The following is a 15,297-nucleotide window of genomic DNA, read 5'->3' as shown; positions in this document are numbered from 1 at the left end:
GGATCCCCGAGTGCCCCAGCATCCCCCGACCTCCAGGCATGGCAACGCCACTGCAGTCTGGGCAGCGTGGCCTTGGTGGACCGGGGACACTGGGCCACGACACCGGCCATAACTGGTGTGTTCCCGCTCTCTGGAGCTCCCCACCCACAGAGCCGCCTGCCCGTACCTGGGCCGAGTACTTGGCACGCAGGCGGCCGGCCTCACAGCCCTTGTCACACACCCGGACCTGCCGCGCCTGCTCCAGCTCCCGCTTCAGGCGCACCCGGGACTCGTTGGCCTCCTTCATTTTCTTCTCGTTCTCAGCTCGGAGGCGCTCGATTTCCTTCCGCAGGCTGCGCTTGGCCTCTGTGGCTTCCCGCAGCTTCTCCTTCTTGGCCACTCGCAGAAACTCCAGCTCCTAGAATGACAGTGGCCAGGTAGAGGGTCACCTGCCAGCTGCACGGGACGCCTTTCCCACGGGTTCTGTCCTGGCACTGTTCGACCTGGTCAGCCACTGCATGCAGGGTCCAGGCTCCCCCAGTCAGCAGGAGCTGCTGGGCCTCCCAGCCGGTGTCTCCCGCAGCCTCTCAGAGCAGCAGTGTGTGACTCACACCCCGCCCTGCAGACACTGCAGACACCAAGTGGGAAATCGCACCTCCGCCCAGCACCGGGCGATGATGGGGGCGCAGCACGGAGGACAGCCGTGGGATCCCTCAGCGGGGCCAACGGGGTTGTGTTGTGCTAACGCCCAGGAGTGTGAGGCAGCCCGGAGCTGCCAGACACAGCTGAAGTGTGAATTCAGCTGCAGGCTGGCTCCGTGCAGAGCCCCAGGACCAGCTCCCCTTCATCATGTGCGTGCTCCAGCTTTGTCGAGACAACTCTGGGGATATCCTGCACCCAGCGACAGGAGGAGCAGCCTGCTCTTGGCCTGGCCACTCAATGCCACCCTTCCCTTTGGCCTGGTGCGCAGCCCCTGTGCACAGCAGTGACCACTTGTGGACAGGGCCTCTGGGAAGACCCTGGTCTCACCTGGTGGAGGCTGCGCTTGGCCTGCAGGGCAGCATTCAACTTCTCCTCCTGCTTTACGCGCATCTTGACCACTTCGTGCAGAAATTTCTCTTTGGCTTCCTTGGTGTCCAGGCCACCCTCCAGGGCCTGCCGCAGGTGCTCCAGCTCTGCCTCCAGCCCACTCGGAGCATCTGCGTGGGCTGTGGCATCTGGGACAGCCATGGGGGGGGCGTGCACACCTGGGGAGCTCAGGTCCTTGGCAGAGCTGGATGACGTGAAGGATGGTGAGGACAGCGAGGACAAGGAGGAGGTGACTGGGGACAAGAGACTGCAGTGAGCAGCTGCAGGTGGGAAAGGGCTGCTGCAGCCAGAGCCTGACCCGGGACCCCTGACCGGCAGCTCCCACCAGCCTGCAGAGAGCCGAGAGAAAACTGAGCCACTCACATTCCTCTCTGCTCTCCACTTCGACCTCAGCCTCTGAGTCCTTGTCCTCTTCTGCAGCAGCTACCGGTACCAGTATCTCCGGGGCCCCAGGAGCATCTGCAGTCAGCTTCCGCTTCCGGGGCTGGATACAAGTGGGAAGAGGCTCCGGGGCTCGGGAGACCACGGTGCTACATGGCGGGCTGTTTACCACTTTCTGCTGGGCTGGCGGGGCGAGGGCCACATTGGGAGCCCCTGCTGTTTCGAAGCTCTTGTAGGAGTAAAAGCTACAGAGGGCACAGGTGTCAGGTCAGGGAACAGCTGCCCCTGAGCCCCACCCAGCTGTCTGCCAAAGCCAATCCTGGCTGGACCACTCCCTGGCTGTGACACAGGATATGCATTCTCCCCTAGTCTAGGCCCCGCATCCACTGGCTGAGACCCACAGAGGTTTCCCATGGCTATGCACCCTGGGAGGACCAAGTGGCCCCCACGAGGAGGCCATGCTCACAGATGGGCTCTGTGAATTCCACAGCTGCACCCAAGGCCTCAGAAACCCTAGCTGGTTCACCCTGGTGCCAAGCAAACACTGACAGGAAAACGCCTGGAAAGACAAGGCGATCTCGGTGCCCCACCACCAAAGCAGTCACTCACCTGTCTCGGATCAGGGCTGGGAGGTGTGGAGAAATTTCCTTTTCACTGGATGAAACTGCGGGGGACCAGGGTCGGAAAGCAGAGAGGCGCTGGCGAGGGTGGACGCAGCCCAGGCTCTGTGGGAAAAGTTGCATCAGGTCCCCAAGGCTGCATGGCACCCAGCCCTGGGCAGAAGGCCTGGCACCCGCCTCCCGCGGACCCAGGCAGGTTCCACACGGCACCTTATTGGAGGAACTGGCCAAGGTCCGAAGCCAGCTGGACTGCTTGTCCTTCTCGGAAGACGCAGGGGACTGGGAAGAGGCATCGTCTGTTTTGGGTCTTATGGAGGCTGGGGCTTCAGAGGAGACCTGCGGGCAACACGGAAGGCCCTGCTGGTACCTGTGGGCCTGCGCAGGGTCTCCCCACCCGCCTGCCTGACTGGAATGGCCCCAGATTCTAGCGTACAGGGCAGGCAGCCCTGCCCACTGCATGCTGGAGACCCAAGCTGGCAGCATCACGCAGGAAGGTGAGCCTGGTGCTGCCAGGAAGGACAGCCACTCTCAAGTACACAGAGCACGCTGTTGTGCCGCCGCGGGCTGCTCCAAAGTGACCTCATCCACAGCTGCAGTGGGACGGGCGGGGGGGCTGGCACAGCAGCTCTACCTGCCCTGCACGTCCCCTGCCACTGACTGACCACACCACCTTCCCAAAACCTGGGGGTATGGGACCCTACCCTCACGCATACACTAGGAGCTGACAAGGCCATGGGTACCAACACCAGAACAGCCATGGATACTTTAGGAAACTGGCCTTTCAGTCCCCATCCCCGACATGAGGGTCCCTGTGCGCCACACAGGTGAGGCTGCAGACACCACAGCTGTCCATGCCGTTGGGAAGCTCAGAACAGCTCTCCCTGGACACCTACTGGCCCTCGGTGCTGGCCAGCCCTGCAGTCCATCCCCCCACACGTGAACAGAGCTCAAACCCAGATGGCCATTCATTGCCTGAGAGCACGAGAGTCTCCCCTGGAGCACAGGACAGGAGGGTGGCCCCAGGAAGACCCCATCCCTGTCTCAGCCTAACGAGACACTGGGAGAGCAGAGTAAACGAGGTTGGAGGCTCCCCGGAAAGCAGGACCACAGACCTGGCCCTATGACAGCAGAGTCTGGGCTTGCAGGGTGGAGGGACAGGGAGGCAGGTGGTCGGGGCCTGGCAGCACTGTCGGAACTTGGCAGCCAGCGGGCGGGGCAGGCCAGTAAAGCCAGGCTGCATGTGCAAGTGTGCACACCAGGCTTCCGCCCAGGAACACAGGCGGGGGTGAGGTGCAGGGCACCCCTTCTCGCATGCAGGGCCCAGGTTGGAGAAGCCAGAGGAAGGGACAACTCACTGGCCTCTATCCTCACAGATGCAGCTGCCCAGCTACCTTGGGCGCCTCCAGGGTGACCCCATAGGCTCAGCCAAGGGCTCTGTCCCAGGCACTAAATCTCTTTCGCAGCTGCCAGGTCTCAGTGCCATCCCACAGAAGCGGAGGAGAACTATGGCACAGAGCAGCCTCTGGAGCCCCAGGACCCTTCCCATATTCAGGCAGGGCTGCACCGCCAGGGAGGGGCTTCCTGTCTTCTCGGAGCAGCAGGTGCAGAGAGCGGGCATGGCCTCACCCAGAGAAAAGAGGAAAGAGGAAAGCCACAGAGCCGGCGCCGTCTGATTCCGACTTGAGAAACCTCAGGGACTTCCGGGGGAGCAGCCAGACACCTCTGTGGAGCCACCAGGGCTGCAGGGCGCCCACTAGGCAGGCAGGGAAGACAGGGGCGGGACCATGTTGAAGCCACCAGCACACGCAGCAAGCCTCATACAGTGGACAGCACCCAGAGCAGAGGTGGCCACGGCCTTGGCCTTCAGTGCCAGCTCACCTGTGCAAGCCAATGGGGAGAAAGCACTTCTGGGGAGCCCAAGGAAGTGTCCTCCATAGGGTGTCTACACCAGGGAAAAGGTGTCCACTCACAGCTCAGCCATTGGGGTCCTAGCATAGAGCTGCACCTGGTGACTGACCACTATGCCCAATTCCACGAGAGCCCATTAAGACCCTCACCTCTGGATTCTGATCCTAACATCAGTCCAGATCCCATAATCTGCAACAGTGGAGAACTGCTGGACTGCTGGACAGGGTGGAGTGACAGACCCAAGGGCCATGCAGCTCCTCGGCACCCCATTCCCAGGAACCTCAAGTTCTGTGGCCACTGTCAGACTACATGCAGTAGGGCTGGCCGCTGAGTGGTCCCATGGCCCCTTCCACTCCCAAATGTCCACAAGCATCACAGGGAGCAGGGAGGGCCAGCTCCACCCACACCTCACACCAGGGCACGGCCCAGGCTCATAGCCACCAGGCTACACTTCCAAGGGGCAGTGGAGGCAGTGGGCAGAGGCTCAGAGCGACGTGGGCCTGGCTCCCTCTGGAGCTCAGCCTGTCTAGAGCCCCACCAGGCTCAGGTCCCCATGGGGCAGGACCTGGCAGGGAGGATTCCGCAGGAACAAGGCAGGCTGGGCACTGCAGCCCAGGGCCAGGTCTCCTGGTAGGGTTTTCAGGGTCTAAGGGAGCCTCTGTGGCAGAGGTAAGTCACAGGGAGCAGTAGCACAAAGCTGCTCTCCCTACCCAGGTCCAGGAAGCCCATGCACCGCGGTGGACTCAGCTCCCAAAGTGTGGAGACTGCACTCTGCCTGCACAATGCAGCCAGCCATGGCAGCACAGACTGAGCTGTGCAGCTCGGCCCATCTGCCTCGGTGGGTGCCAGCTCTCCCTTGGGGACATTGGGAGGCCATCTGCTCAGGTAAACCCATCTCCATGGCCACTGCGTGGCCCCTCCTCCACACAGAGGCCCTTCGTGGCCCCTCCTCCAGTCAGGTCAGGGCTGGGGGCCTCCCTGTTCTCGCCTGTACCCTCCTGGCCGGACAGAGCCATCCGGAGCCTCAGCTGGCACAAGCTTCCATTGGCAGTGATGGCGGTAACACGGGGCAGAAACTGGCCTGGGGCACACTTGGTCCCACAAGACCCACTCTGGGGTGTTGGAGCCCAGAGAACTGGAAACAAGCCGAACATCTGGCCTACAATTCTCAAAGACATTGCCACTGGAACGTTCCAGATGAAGGCCCTACAAAATCCCTGTCGTGTATGTACTTTGTGACACCTTTGTTTGATGATAAACTTAATAAAGAAACAGTGAGCTGGATGTGGTGACACACACCTACAAATCCCAGCACCCTGGAGAGGCTGAGGCATGAGGATCACCAGTTTGAGGCCTGCCTGAGCTACAAAGCAAGTTGAAAGCCAGAATGAACTACATAATGAAACCATCTGAAAAGAAGCAAAACAAAATGAAAAAGCACAATGAAGTATCGGTCCATACCCACCAACATGACTGCAACTTTTAAACCTTGAACGTTACCATTGAGGTGAAGAAACCATGTCACCAGTAGGAGGACACCTCCATGAAGCACAAACTCCCACAGGACCCGGCACCCCCTCTCCTCAGGGCCACACAAAAACACTCCTGAGATGACGCAGCTGCATCTGACAGTCACCCTCATCAGCCCCAGCATCGGTCTGGAGAGCCAGGGTGGCCAGCTAACCAGGCTGCATCGGCAGCAACAGCCAGAGGAGCAGCAATGTGGCCGTGGCTGCGGTCCCGAGGGAAGCAGTGGGAGCCTGCACCTGTGATGCGGCCCAGGGAGCACAGGAAGGGGCCAGGCCAGCCCGTATGTCTCTGCTGGGATCCCTTGAGGTCCTGCCTCACTAGGTTGTGATTTTCTGGCCATGAAGAGGCAGATGAGCAGACATGAGCAGGAATGTCACCCTGAGCACCAGAGTCCTGGCCTCCCAAGAGTCCATCCTGACAGTCCCCACCCAGGGTTCACTGCTGTGCCACCAAATCTAAAACCCCAAGGTGGCTCTGAACGCCTGGCTAAGGAGAGAGAAGGCTGCAGAGCTCCCATCACTCGGGGTTCCTGGGGTCTAGGTGAGAGCCAGGTTCATGTACATGGCTACTTTGGCTGCCCTGGGAGGCCCACAGAGACCACCTGGACCCAACAGGCCCTCAAAGTCCACACCCTGCCAAGACCCTGGGAGTGCTGGTGAGGAGAGGGGCTGTGGGCAGAGAGGAAGCCCCCAGAAGCCTACACTCCTGGGCCTGCTCCTGGAGAAGCCAGCGACGATGGGGAGCGAAGCCAGAGCCCAGATGCCTGGCTACATGTGCAGCACGGGCAGTCCCAGCCCACGGAGAAATGCTGGTCTGAAGAGGCAAGCAGAACAGGAGTCCCAGAGGCGGCGCAAAGAAAAACAAGAGTGTGGCAGGGTGGGTCACAGGACAGACAGGGTGGGCTCCAGAAGGAACTGTGGAGGGGAGTGTCCAGCCCGGGCAGCCTCAGCGGGCGCTCGGCGACAGGACAGGCCTGAGCTGAGGAGGATTTGCAGGCTGCTGTCACCACCTGGGAGCCCGAGGCCACACACGGCTCCCACCTCAGCACAGCTCTACTCAGTGAACTCCAGTCAGCTCGAGGCACAGATGCCAGGTGCTGTGCACAGGTCACTCCCACAGGGGATAGGCAACACAGAGCCCCTGGCCTCACACTGAGCTCCTCAAGCACCCTGCCACCCTGTCTGTGCCCAGCAGCTAAGATGCCACCCAGAGCGGCACCACATGGCGCCACATTCTTGCTGCCGCTCCAAGGAGGCTCTGACTACCGCACCTTCATGCGCACTGGGCCACCACTGCCCCTGCAGACCAGCTCAACCAGGTCCGGCAGCAAGCAGTATGCATGGTCAGAGCCTCCAGCTCCACACAGGTGCACCAGGTTGGGATGCACATCCCCTGGGGGCCCCAGCCACAAGGGGAGAACACCCATCCCTGTGTGGAGCTCAAAGAGCAGACCCCCTGCCAGGACTCAGAGCCTCCTTAGGGGTGGCAGGCCTGGGTGCCCAGGGTCTGTTACCCTGTGGGTACCTGTGAGACCCTTGGTTGGGAATCAGCCCCATTTGTGCTGTGAGCCTTTCCTGCAGATTCCAGTTTCGGAAGTTGCAAAGCTATTTTTGTAAGTACCATTAATATTCTACACATTAACATTCTAATTCACATTTCATATCATGCTTAACCTATTTTCTGATTGCTATAGTACAGAGAAAGCAGATTAAATGTGCAAGACAACGCCAAGCTCCTAAATGAAATAAAAATACCAATTCTGAAGGTTCACTTTGATTCTGCTTTAAGTAGGTCACTGCTGTAGTGACTGCAACACTGCCGACAGGACTTCTCCAAGGGAAGAGTCACCAGAACCTGCCCAGTCCTCCCGGGAGATCCCAATGGGCAGCCTTTCCCCTCTGGAGCCCCCAGGAGCTGGTGACAATGACAGCATGCCCATGTGGGCCTGCGGAATATAGGGTGTCCCCTTCAGCGGAAGTGGGGTGGCCTGTGTGTCTTGGGCTGGCACCTCAGTTGGGGAGAGGCGGGTCAGTGAGCCAGGCTTCCGGAGTGTGGCCAGTGCTTGGGCTAAGGACACTGGACAAGTGTCCCAAGGTGCACCTTTGCCAGACCTCACTTTCAAAAAGCACAGACGAAGCAGGGTGTTCCCTTTCCAGCCTCGAGGAAGCAAGCACCAAAATAATGTCAAACACAAAAAGCAGAACTGGAGGACTCAGCAGGCAGGCCTGTGCCATGCTGGGCCATGGTCATGGGTGTGCCGTGCATGCACTGGGCTGGCTTCTTCTGAGCGGGTCTCGGACCTTGGGGAGCGTTTTCCCTGCATCCCTGCCTCCCAGCAGACATTCCAGCAAGATGACTCGCTGAGGGCGGGGCGGCCTGGCCACCTGCCACCCTCCTGGAGATCCAGGGAGACAAACAGGCCTTCTAGTCCCTGACCAGAGGAAGTGCAGCCCAGGAGCACCGATGTAGCCCAGGAGGATGGCAGGAGCAGGGATGCAGGGCTGGGCATGGGCCTTCCTGAGGGCCCCTCCCTCCCCAGGTGACCGCACCCTGTTCTCTCAGCATGCTTCCAAGGCAAGGGGGTCCCTGGTCAGGACACTGCCTGGCCACTCTCTTCGAGGTCTGAGGAGGAGCCACGTGCCCTGCAGACAGCTGTGTCCTCTCACCACTCCCAAGTCCCTGCACCACTGCCCCCTCCCACGTACTGCATCCACCGTTGTCCAGGTGGCAGAAGTGTGGCCTCCTTGAGTGTGCTCTGCTCTGTCACAGGCTAAGCTCCCCAGGAAAAGCACCACAGGTTCTGTGGACACAGTGAAGTCCCGAAGTGCCTTCTCTCACCTGAGCCTCTCAGGCCCACTGAGACCTTCTGTCCACGGGGCAGTAACTCTGGGACAACTCAGCCTGGGGGGTACCTACCCCCAGGTACAATCTGCTCTACTCCCCACCTGGCAGGCTAAGGGCTGCTGGACATGAGAGGCCACACTGCCAGCTCAGTGACAAGGGCACTCAAGTTGGAGAGGCAGCAGGCCCCAATGACCCACGCTCCAGCTACCCTGAGGAAACGGGACACCCCCCACACCTAGCATGGCCAAACTCCAGAAGGCTGCGGGGGACCCTCGCCCAGGGAAAGCTTCCCCTGACCTGGACAGGGCCTGTGGAGATCTCCATTTCCCTCCAAGCGGGACATTTTCCTGTCCTGAGGAAACACGTGTCCACATTTTGTGTCCAGGGGCCAATGCCTTTCCATCTTCAAAACCTAAGTAAAAAGCTGCCAGTGCTCTACCTAAAAAGGGTCTCTGGCCTCCACACAGTGGGAGCAGGGCTGGGCCTGTGAGGAGCCAGGGGGCTGAGGTGAACACGGCCTGCCCAATACCCACAGCACTTCAGAGACAGAAGGGCAGGGCGGGCGGGAAGTCCGATGCTGCCCCAAAGCCAGCACCAGGGTCCACAGAAGGAATAGCACCTCATGTCACTCACCTTTCAGTCCAAAGATGCCCCACAGCTGGCTTGGATACCACCAAGCTCCACCCTATGCACTGCTCCCTTATGAGCAAAGTCCCCAGGACAGAGAGAGAGAGAGAGAGAGAGAGAGAGAGAGAGAGAGAGAGAGTGTGTGTGTGTGTGTGTGTGTGTGTGTGTGTGTGTATCTGTGTCTGTGTGTGTGCGTGGTGCAAGGCACCCACTTCGAGTCTCCACACTCGTTCTTACTCCAATGACGTTCCTGTGTCAGCATCCGCAGTCACTGGAAGGAGGGAGACAGCGCCCTGCCATCCCAGGCCTCCCTGCTCTTGGGGAGCACAGCGAGCGATGTGCCGAGCATGCAAGGAACAAGCACTGGAATAAAACAGCTGAGCTGTTAAGGGCAGCGTCTCCATGTTGTGCTAAGGGCTCAGCACACAGATCGTGCGACTCAGGTGACCTCCAAGGAGCTAACGCGCACACACGTCCTAGGATGCCACAGCACGATGCACGGCAAAGGGTAGTAAACTCTCGTTCCCGGCCTTCTCCCCACTCACTCGAGCAGTGTGACTGCTCGAGCCAATCCTATGACCCCAGCACTCTGGAGGCTGAGGCAGGACTACAAGTTCACACCCAGGCTCCATGAGGTCCTGTGTCATAGTGAAAACTGAATAAAACTGACAAGAGGATGGAGCTCTGTGGGAGGACCTTGGACACAATTCCAACCACCACACGAAGATAAACAAGCAAACCCCCAGGGCCAGTGGAGAGCGAGCAGCAGGACCATGGCTCAGCAGCTGAGGCCATCCTAGAGCTCTGGGTTGGATACTGGCTGCATGACCCCCATCACACATCCTCCAGCAACTTGGGTGGAGGGCCTCACAGCAAAAGGCCCCCTTCAACCAAGTTCAGAACTTTGCTTAAACAGAAAGTCCAAACTATGCTGGACTCTGCCAAGCCAGGGAGCACTGCACCCGTGCCCAGGGCTCCAGGGACAGGGCCAAACAGGACTTGGTCTGAAGGCTGGACTCACACTGACCATGGGAACTTGGAAACAATTTTCTAGTCCATCAAAAAAGAAAAGAAAACCTTCCAAAGAAAGGGCTGTGGTTAACACCTTCCACATGCGTGTCAGAATGCCAGCTGACACAAGGGAGATGGAAATTTACTGGGCAGATGGGGACACAGCTGCCTGGACTCCACACAGCCAGCCAGGATGCCCGCCACCCCCTAGCACCCAGTGACTACACTCCAGTGGGAGCAGAAAGGCACTCTGCTCTGTGCACTCAAATTATAAATAGTCTGACTTGCTACTGGAAATGCTCCTTTTGGGTGCATGTATACACAAACCAATGCCAAATGCCTTTCGGCACTAGGGCGAGGACCTGGGGTCAACTCAACCACAGCACGGCGCCACCCTACGCGGGGTCCTGTAAGGCCGGCAGTTCTACGGCCCGCCTGCTGGCCCAGCACCTCCCTCTGCTCCCTGTCGCCTCTCTACCCACTGCCCCATCCACAGTATGCTCTCTACAGGCAGAAGGAACCAGAGGATCAGAGCACCAGTGCCCAGGCAGACGGCCAGGTCCATGCACCCTGACATCACCATGCCTGCCCAGCAGCCTCACTTGGAGGTACACAGACAAAACTTTCCCAGTCTCTGCAAGGAGAAAGGATAACCTACATGTTTTTGGCTTCTGAGACATAACCGTCAGAACACAAGGCCATGATGGGCCCAGCTCCCTGCACCAAGTCCTTGGAGGGAACCTCCAGGCGCTGTCTCAGGCCACCTGGGGCCGAGGGGCTAGGCAGCCCGCATCAACACCTCACCTGCAGCCGCTCTCCGGGCCTGGCCTCCACAGGGCAACAGTGATGGCAGCAGACAAACTCGGGACCCAGAGCAGCTGGCATCTCACCTCAGAAGGGGCCCAGGGCCCCCAAGGCAGCAGGCCCCCAATGACGGTAAACAGACCCAGACGTGGCCGCTATGACAAGCCTGAGACACAGGCCTCAAGGCTTTGCAGACTTGGTGCTGGGAGCGGTGCAGGCTAGCACCTGCCGGCCGGCCAGGCAGTATGGAGATTCTCCTGCTCCCTCAGGAAAGGACGCGGGCCAGCCCTGCCCACGCGGCCATCGGGCGGTCAGCTTGGTTTCCTCAGCCTCCTCCTCCCTCTGGCTGATGTCCACATTGTTTTCTCTCCATAGAAACAGACACAACACTGAGTGGACTGCTCCCTAGCCTGTGGGCAGCTCCGGGCAGGCGCAGCAGCTGCTCGCTCAACTTCCGGGTAGTGGGCAGCATGACTGCACCCAGCCTCCAGGCACATGCACCCGCACTTGGGGACAGACATGGAGTCGCCAGCAGCACCCTGGGCTTCAGGCTGAAGCCCCACTCACAGGACTCAAAGATGTGTGCCCCCAAGGTGGGGGTCCTGTCTGGCCCGCTGCAAAGCTTCTGGGCAGGCAGAGGATGCAGCCACCAAACCTCAGTGGGTGGCTCAGGTACACAAGGGAAGGCATGGCTACCAGGTGCTCCAGAAAAATCCAACACTTCTAATGGACAGACACCAAGCCCTCACAGGAGGCTCAGAGACACTACCCAGCTGAAGCCAGCCGAGGGACAGGGGTCTCGGTAATGCCCCAAGTTGGGGACATGGGCAGGCCTACACATTTGTGTGGGATGGGGTCAAGGAGCCCAACGTGAAGGATAATGACCAGAGCTTGGCCCCACTCCTGTGGACACCCAGACTCTCAAATCCTGACTGTCGGACACCATTAGGACTCCACGCTGACTGGTCGGCCCAGGACTCTGATGTTCCAGAGCCCCTCCAGCAAGAGGAAGGCTGGGCCAGTGGACCCTGAGCCCCTACCCTAGGGCACAGATTCAGGTGTGAGCCAGAGCTGCCAACGTCACCAGGCTAACACCAAGGGACAGAGCTCAGGGCAGGGCTGCTGGTCCAGTGCAGCAGCAGCAGTCACACACACTGCCCCTAGAAACCAGGGTCTGTCTGAAGCCAGCCTCAGCCCAGAGCGCCCCCAAACATGCAATACCCTGTTCTACCTCCACTGTTTTGTTGTGGAGGGTGCTGCTCACATCCTGACCCACAGCCCATTCCCGGGTACTGCCAGAAGGGCATGTATGTGTGTACCTGTCCACTGGTGCAGGGGCCAAGTGGCACGTCGAGAAGCTGCCCTGCCCACCCATGAGCATGAGTGGGCAGCACCCCAAAGTGCTGGTGCTGTGAAGGAGGGGTGCTCTGGACACTTAGGGGCTCTGGATACCCAGTGGACTGAGCCAGTGGCCCTCCCCTCTGGAAGGGGCCGACATGGCAGGCTGGGGGAGGTGGAATGGGCCGGACTCCATCTGCCTGGGACACGCCCTCCCAAGGGACACCCAGATGCTGCCTGCTCAGCAGACCACATGTGTACAAGGACCATGGAATCACAGGTCCCCAATCCCCTTCACAGGCCATCCGCAGTGGTCCAAACTGGGTACAAAGAACTCTTTGTCTGCGGGCTGAGCTGTGCCCTGTGCCCAGAGTGGGGAGAAACACCCACAGCCTTGTCGCCCCCCCAGCTGCTCCCTCCCCTCCCCTCCCCCACAGCTGGAGCAGTGTCAGAGGAAGGGAGGCATTTCCTGTGTCCCCTCCCCCTAATTCCCCTGCATTCTTGGCAAGCATGCAGACAGCAAAGCAAGAAGTGAGAGGGAGCTGGTGGGAGCTGGGAGGAAAGCCAGTGTACCCCCACCCAGCACCCCCTCTGGCAGGGGCCTTGGAGAGCTGGGCCAGGAAGGAAATGGGGGACAAGGTGGCTGAACAAGGGCCAAAAAGGACACCCCTCCATTGGAAGGTGGTCTCTTTGGGAACAGACTACACCAGCCTCCTCTGTCTGTACCAACGAGGCTGCCAGGTCTCAAGAGGACACAGGAGGTGAGAAGGCGAAGCAAGGTTGGGGGCTCTGCCGGGTGGAGACTGGCGCCCCCTGCGGCACTCCAGAGTCCAAGGGCTTCCAAGGCATGCCCGGGGGCCTCACACCAGGCAAGCTGAGTCTGCCACAAATGCTGCAGCGGTGGAGGCCCAGCCAGGTCAAGGCCTTGTAGGACACAGAGCTGTGAGGTGGGACACGCTGGGCCACTGCCTGTCCTGGAGCACACAGCACTGCTGTCATGGAGTTTGCAGTCTAGCATGGGGAGGAAGAGGTAACACATTTAGGGATCAGCAGCCAGCTGCTCCCAGAGCCAGAGAACAAAGGCAAAAGCACACGGCAATCGGAGGCCTCTCCTTGCTCCTGGACGGCACCCTCAAGGCCTTACACAGGGTCTTCTTCTCTGCAGTTCAGCCCGTACCACTCTTCCTGCCACAGCTGCTGTAGGCCTAGGAGGACACATTTCTCTGGGACACATCTGCTTTGGCTAAGAGGGTCACAAGAGCGTGGCATCACACCAGAGGACAAGGCTTCGCCAAGGCTCTGGACTTAGGCAGGCAAGCACCACCTACATGGCTCGACCTGGTAGGGCTGTGCCTCCCTGGGGTCCGCATGGCCAGCTGCTATGGGGCTCAGCAGCTGTCTGTCAGTTGGGGTCAGCTGACTGTCCCCAACTCTGTCTTCTAGACCTGGAGAGGCACAGGGGCATGAGGTGAGAGCAGAGCTGACCCCATCGACACCCAGGGGCACCAGGACACCAGGGGTCATGGAGAAGAAGTTGTACTGCTCCAGATGAGCCCCCTGCCACTCTCACCTTCCAATCTGCAGGCAGACCCCACAACCCCAAAGAGCAGGGTGCTGAGAGGTGGGCAGCCACCACCTACTCAGGTGCCACTGGCCCCACTCGCACAGGAGAGCTAAAGCCAGAGCACCTGAACCGGCACCTGCCGTTTCCTGGTGCACTTGGGCTCCTACAAGGCTTGCCAATGTGTGGGCTACTCGACTTCTTCACATTCTTTAAAACAGATTTATTTTACAGTCCTGGAGGTCAAACCCTGTGCCTGCACAAGCTCCACCCTCAGCCACACCCCCAGACTTACCAGTTTGTTTGGTTTTTGGGGGAAGAAGGGGATATAGGAGGTACTAGAGATGGCAGCCAGAGATTCCCTACACTGAGCTACACCCCTAGTCCTTTTTAGTCCACTCAGGCTCTCCCTGAGTTGCCCAGGAGGCATGGAACTTGCAACCCTGCCTGCAGTAGCTGACCAAGCGGCTGGGGTCAGGGCCTGAACACTGCGGCTGACCTACACCTGCAACCTCCTGGGACAGAAAGCAGGCAGACATGGATGGCAGGAGCCCAGGCTGGGCTTACACAATTTAACTGTGCAGCCAGAACTCAGGTCAGAATGTGCGGGGGCTTCCCAACCCAGCCTGGGGTTACCTCAAGGAGGCCACTGCTCTGGAAGTGCAGAGCTCTGGAGCAGCTGAGCAGAACCCGGGCTGAAGCCCCCTACAATATGACCCCCCCCCCCGGCTGTGTGCAGGCCAAACTTCCCAACTCTTCACCTGAAGGCACCAACACCACCCCATGGAGGACACAGGGCAACTGCAGTCAGTGTGGCTGGGAACTAGAGGAAGCCACAATTCCCTCCAGTGCAAGCTTAGAACATCTACAAGTCCTCCAAAGTCCCCAGTTCCACCAAGGCAACAAGGCTCTGCTGCTCATCTGTTCATACAAAAACAGCAGGGGCCACAGGGACTGAGGACCAGCAAATAACCTTCACGTGTCCTCCTCACCGGGGAGCCGGGTGAAAAAGAGGCTGGGACTGTGGGGTCGCCAGGAAAGGGTACAGCTCGGTGGTAGAGCTCTTGCCAAGCATGCATGCATGCCTGAGTGCGTGCGACTCAGGTGTGTGATCTCCACCACAGCCCAGTCAAAAACACAAACATTACCAAAAAAAGCAGAGCCAGGCAGTGGTCACGTTCAGGTGCTCTGGCAAGGGGGACCCGAGCATCCCTGCCAGCGCACAAAGCACAATCTCAGCGAAGGACTCTGGGACAGCACCCCACTGGGCCTCTGGGCTCCAGACAGAAAGAGAGCAGCAGGCCCATGCTCTGGCTCCCAGCCGTGTCCCAGACCTGCCTGTGGGGACAAACAGCCTGCACTAAGAAAGAACCTTTGGCTGTGGACCCTCAGGGCAAGCTGGGTGGGGCAGGGCATTCCTCAGGGGTGAGGCAGAGGTGTCTATTTCCTCCCCAGTGACCTGGACAGAATGCTGGCTTGTGAGCCTCCATCAGCCTGTGCCACTGGAGGGGCCTGAGGTTCTTCACAGCCCAGCAACATCCTCTTGGTTCCAGAACCTTGAAGGGCTGGTTCCCCTCCCCCCATCCCTGATTTCCCTCCAGACAC

The 15,297-nt window shown here is 59.6% G+C and overlaps 1 protein-coding gene across 1 annotated transcript in view; it reads right to left on the bottom strand.

Annotated features, from left to right (window-relative positions):
• Ski (SKI proto-oncogene) overlaps window positions 1-15,297 on the bottom strand; it is a 54,876-nt gene that overhangs the window by 3,201 nt on the left and 36,378 nt on the right. Inside the window, exons 2-6 of the mRNA XM_003461536.5 lie at window positions 2,280-2,405; window positions 2,059-2,174; window positions 1,432-1,694; window positions 1,009-1,301; window positions 167-397 (exon numbers count right to left, since the gene is read on the bottom strand). Coding sequence (XP_003461584.3) covers window positions 167-397; window positions 1,009-1,301; window positions 1,432-1,694; window positions 2,059-2,174; window positions 2,280-2,405 — 1,029 coding nt within the window. The remainder of the gene's footprint in view (window positions 1-166; window positions 398-1,008; window positions 1,302-1,431; window positions 1,695-2,058; window positions 2,175-2,279; window positions 2,406-15,297) is intronic.

The sequence above is a fragment of the Cavia porcellus genome, unplaced genomic scaffold, assembly GCF_034190915.1.
Source record: "Cavia porcellus strain 051 isolate PalLab524CR breed Dunkin Hartley unplaced genomic scaffold, mCavPor4.1 scaffold_25, whole genome shotgun sequence".
NCBI classification, from domain to species: Eukaryota; Metazoa; Chordata; class Mammalia; order Rodentia; family Caviidae; genus Cavia; species Cavia porcellus.
This window is presented reverse-complemented; position numbering and strand designations above follow the sequence as displayed.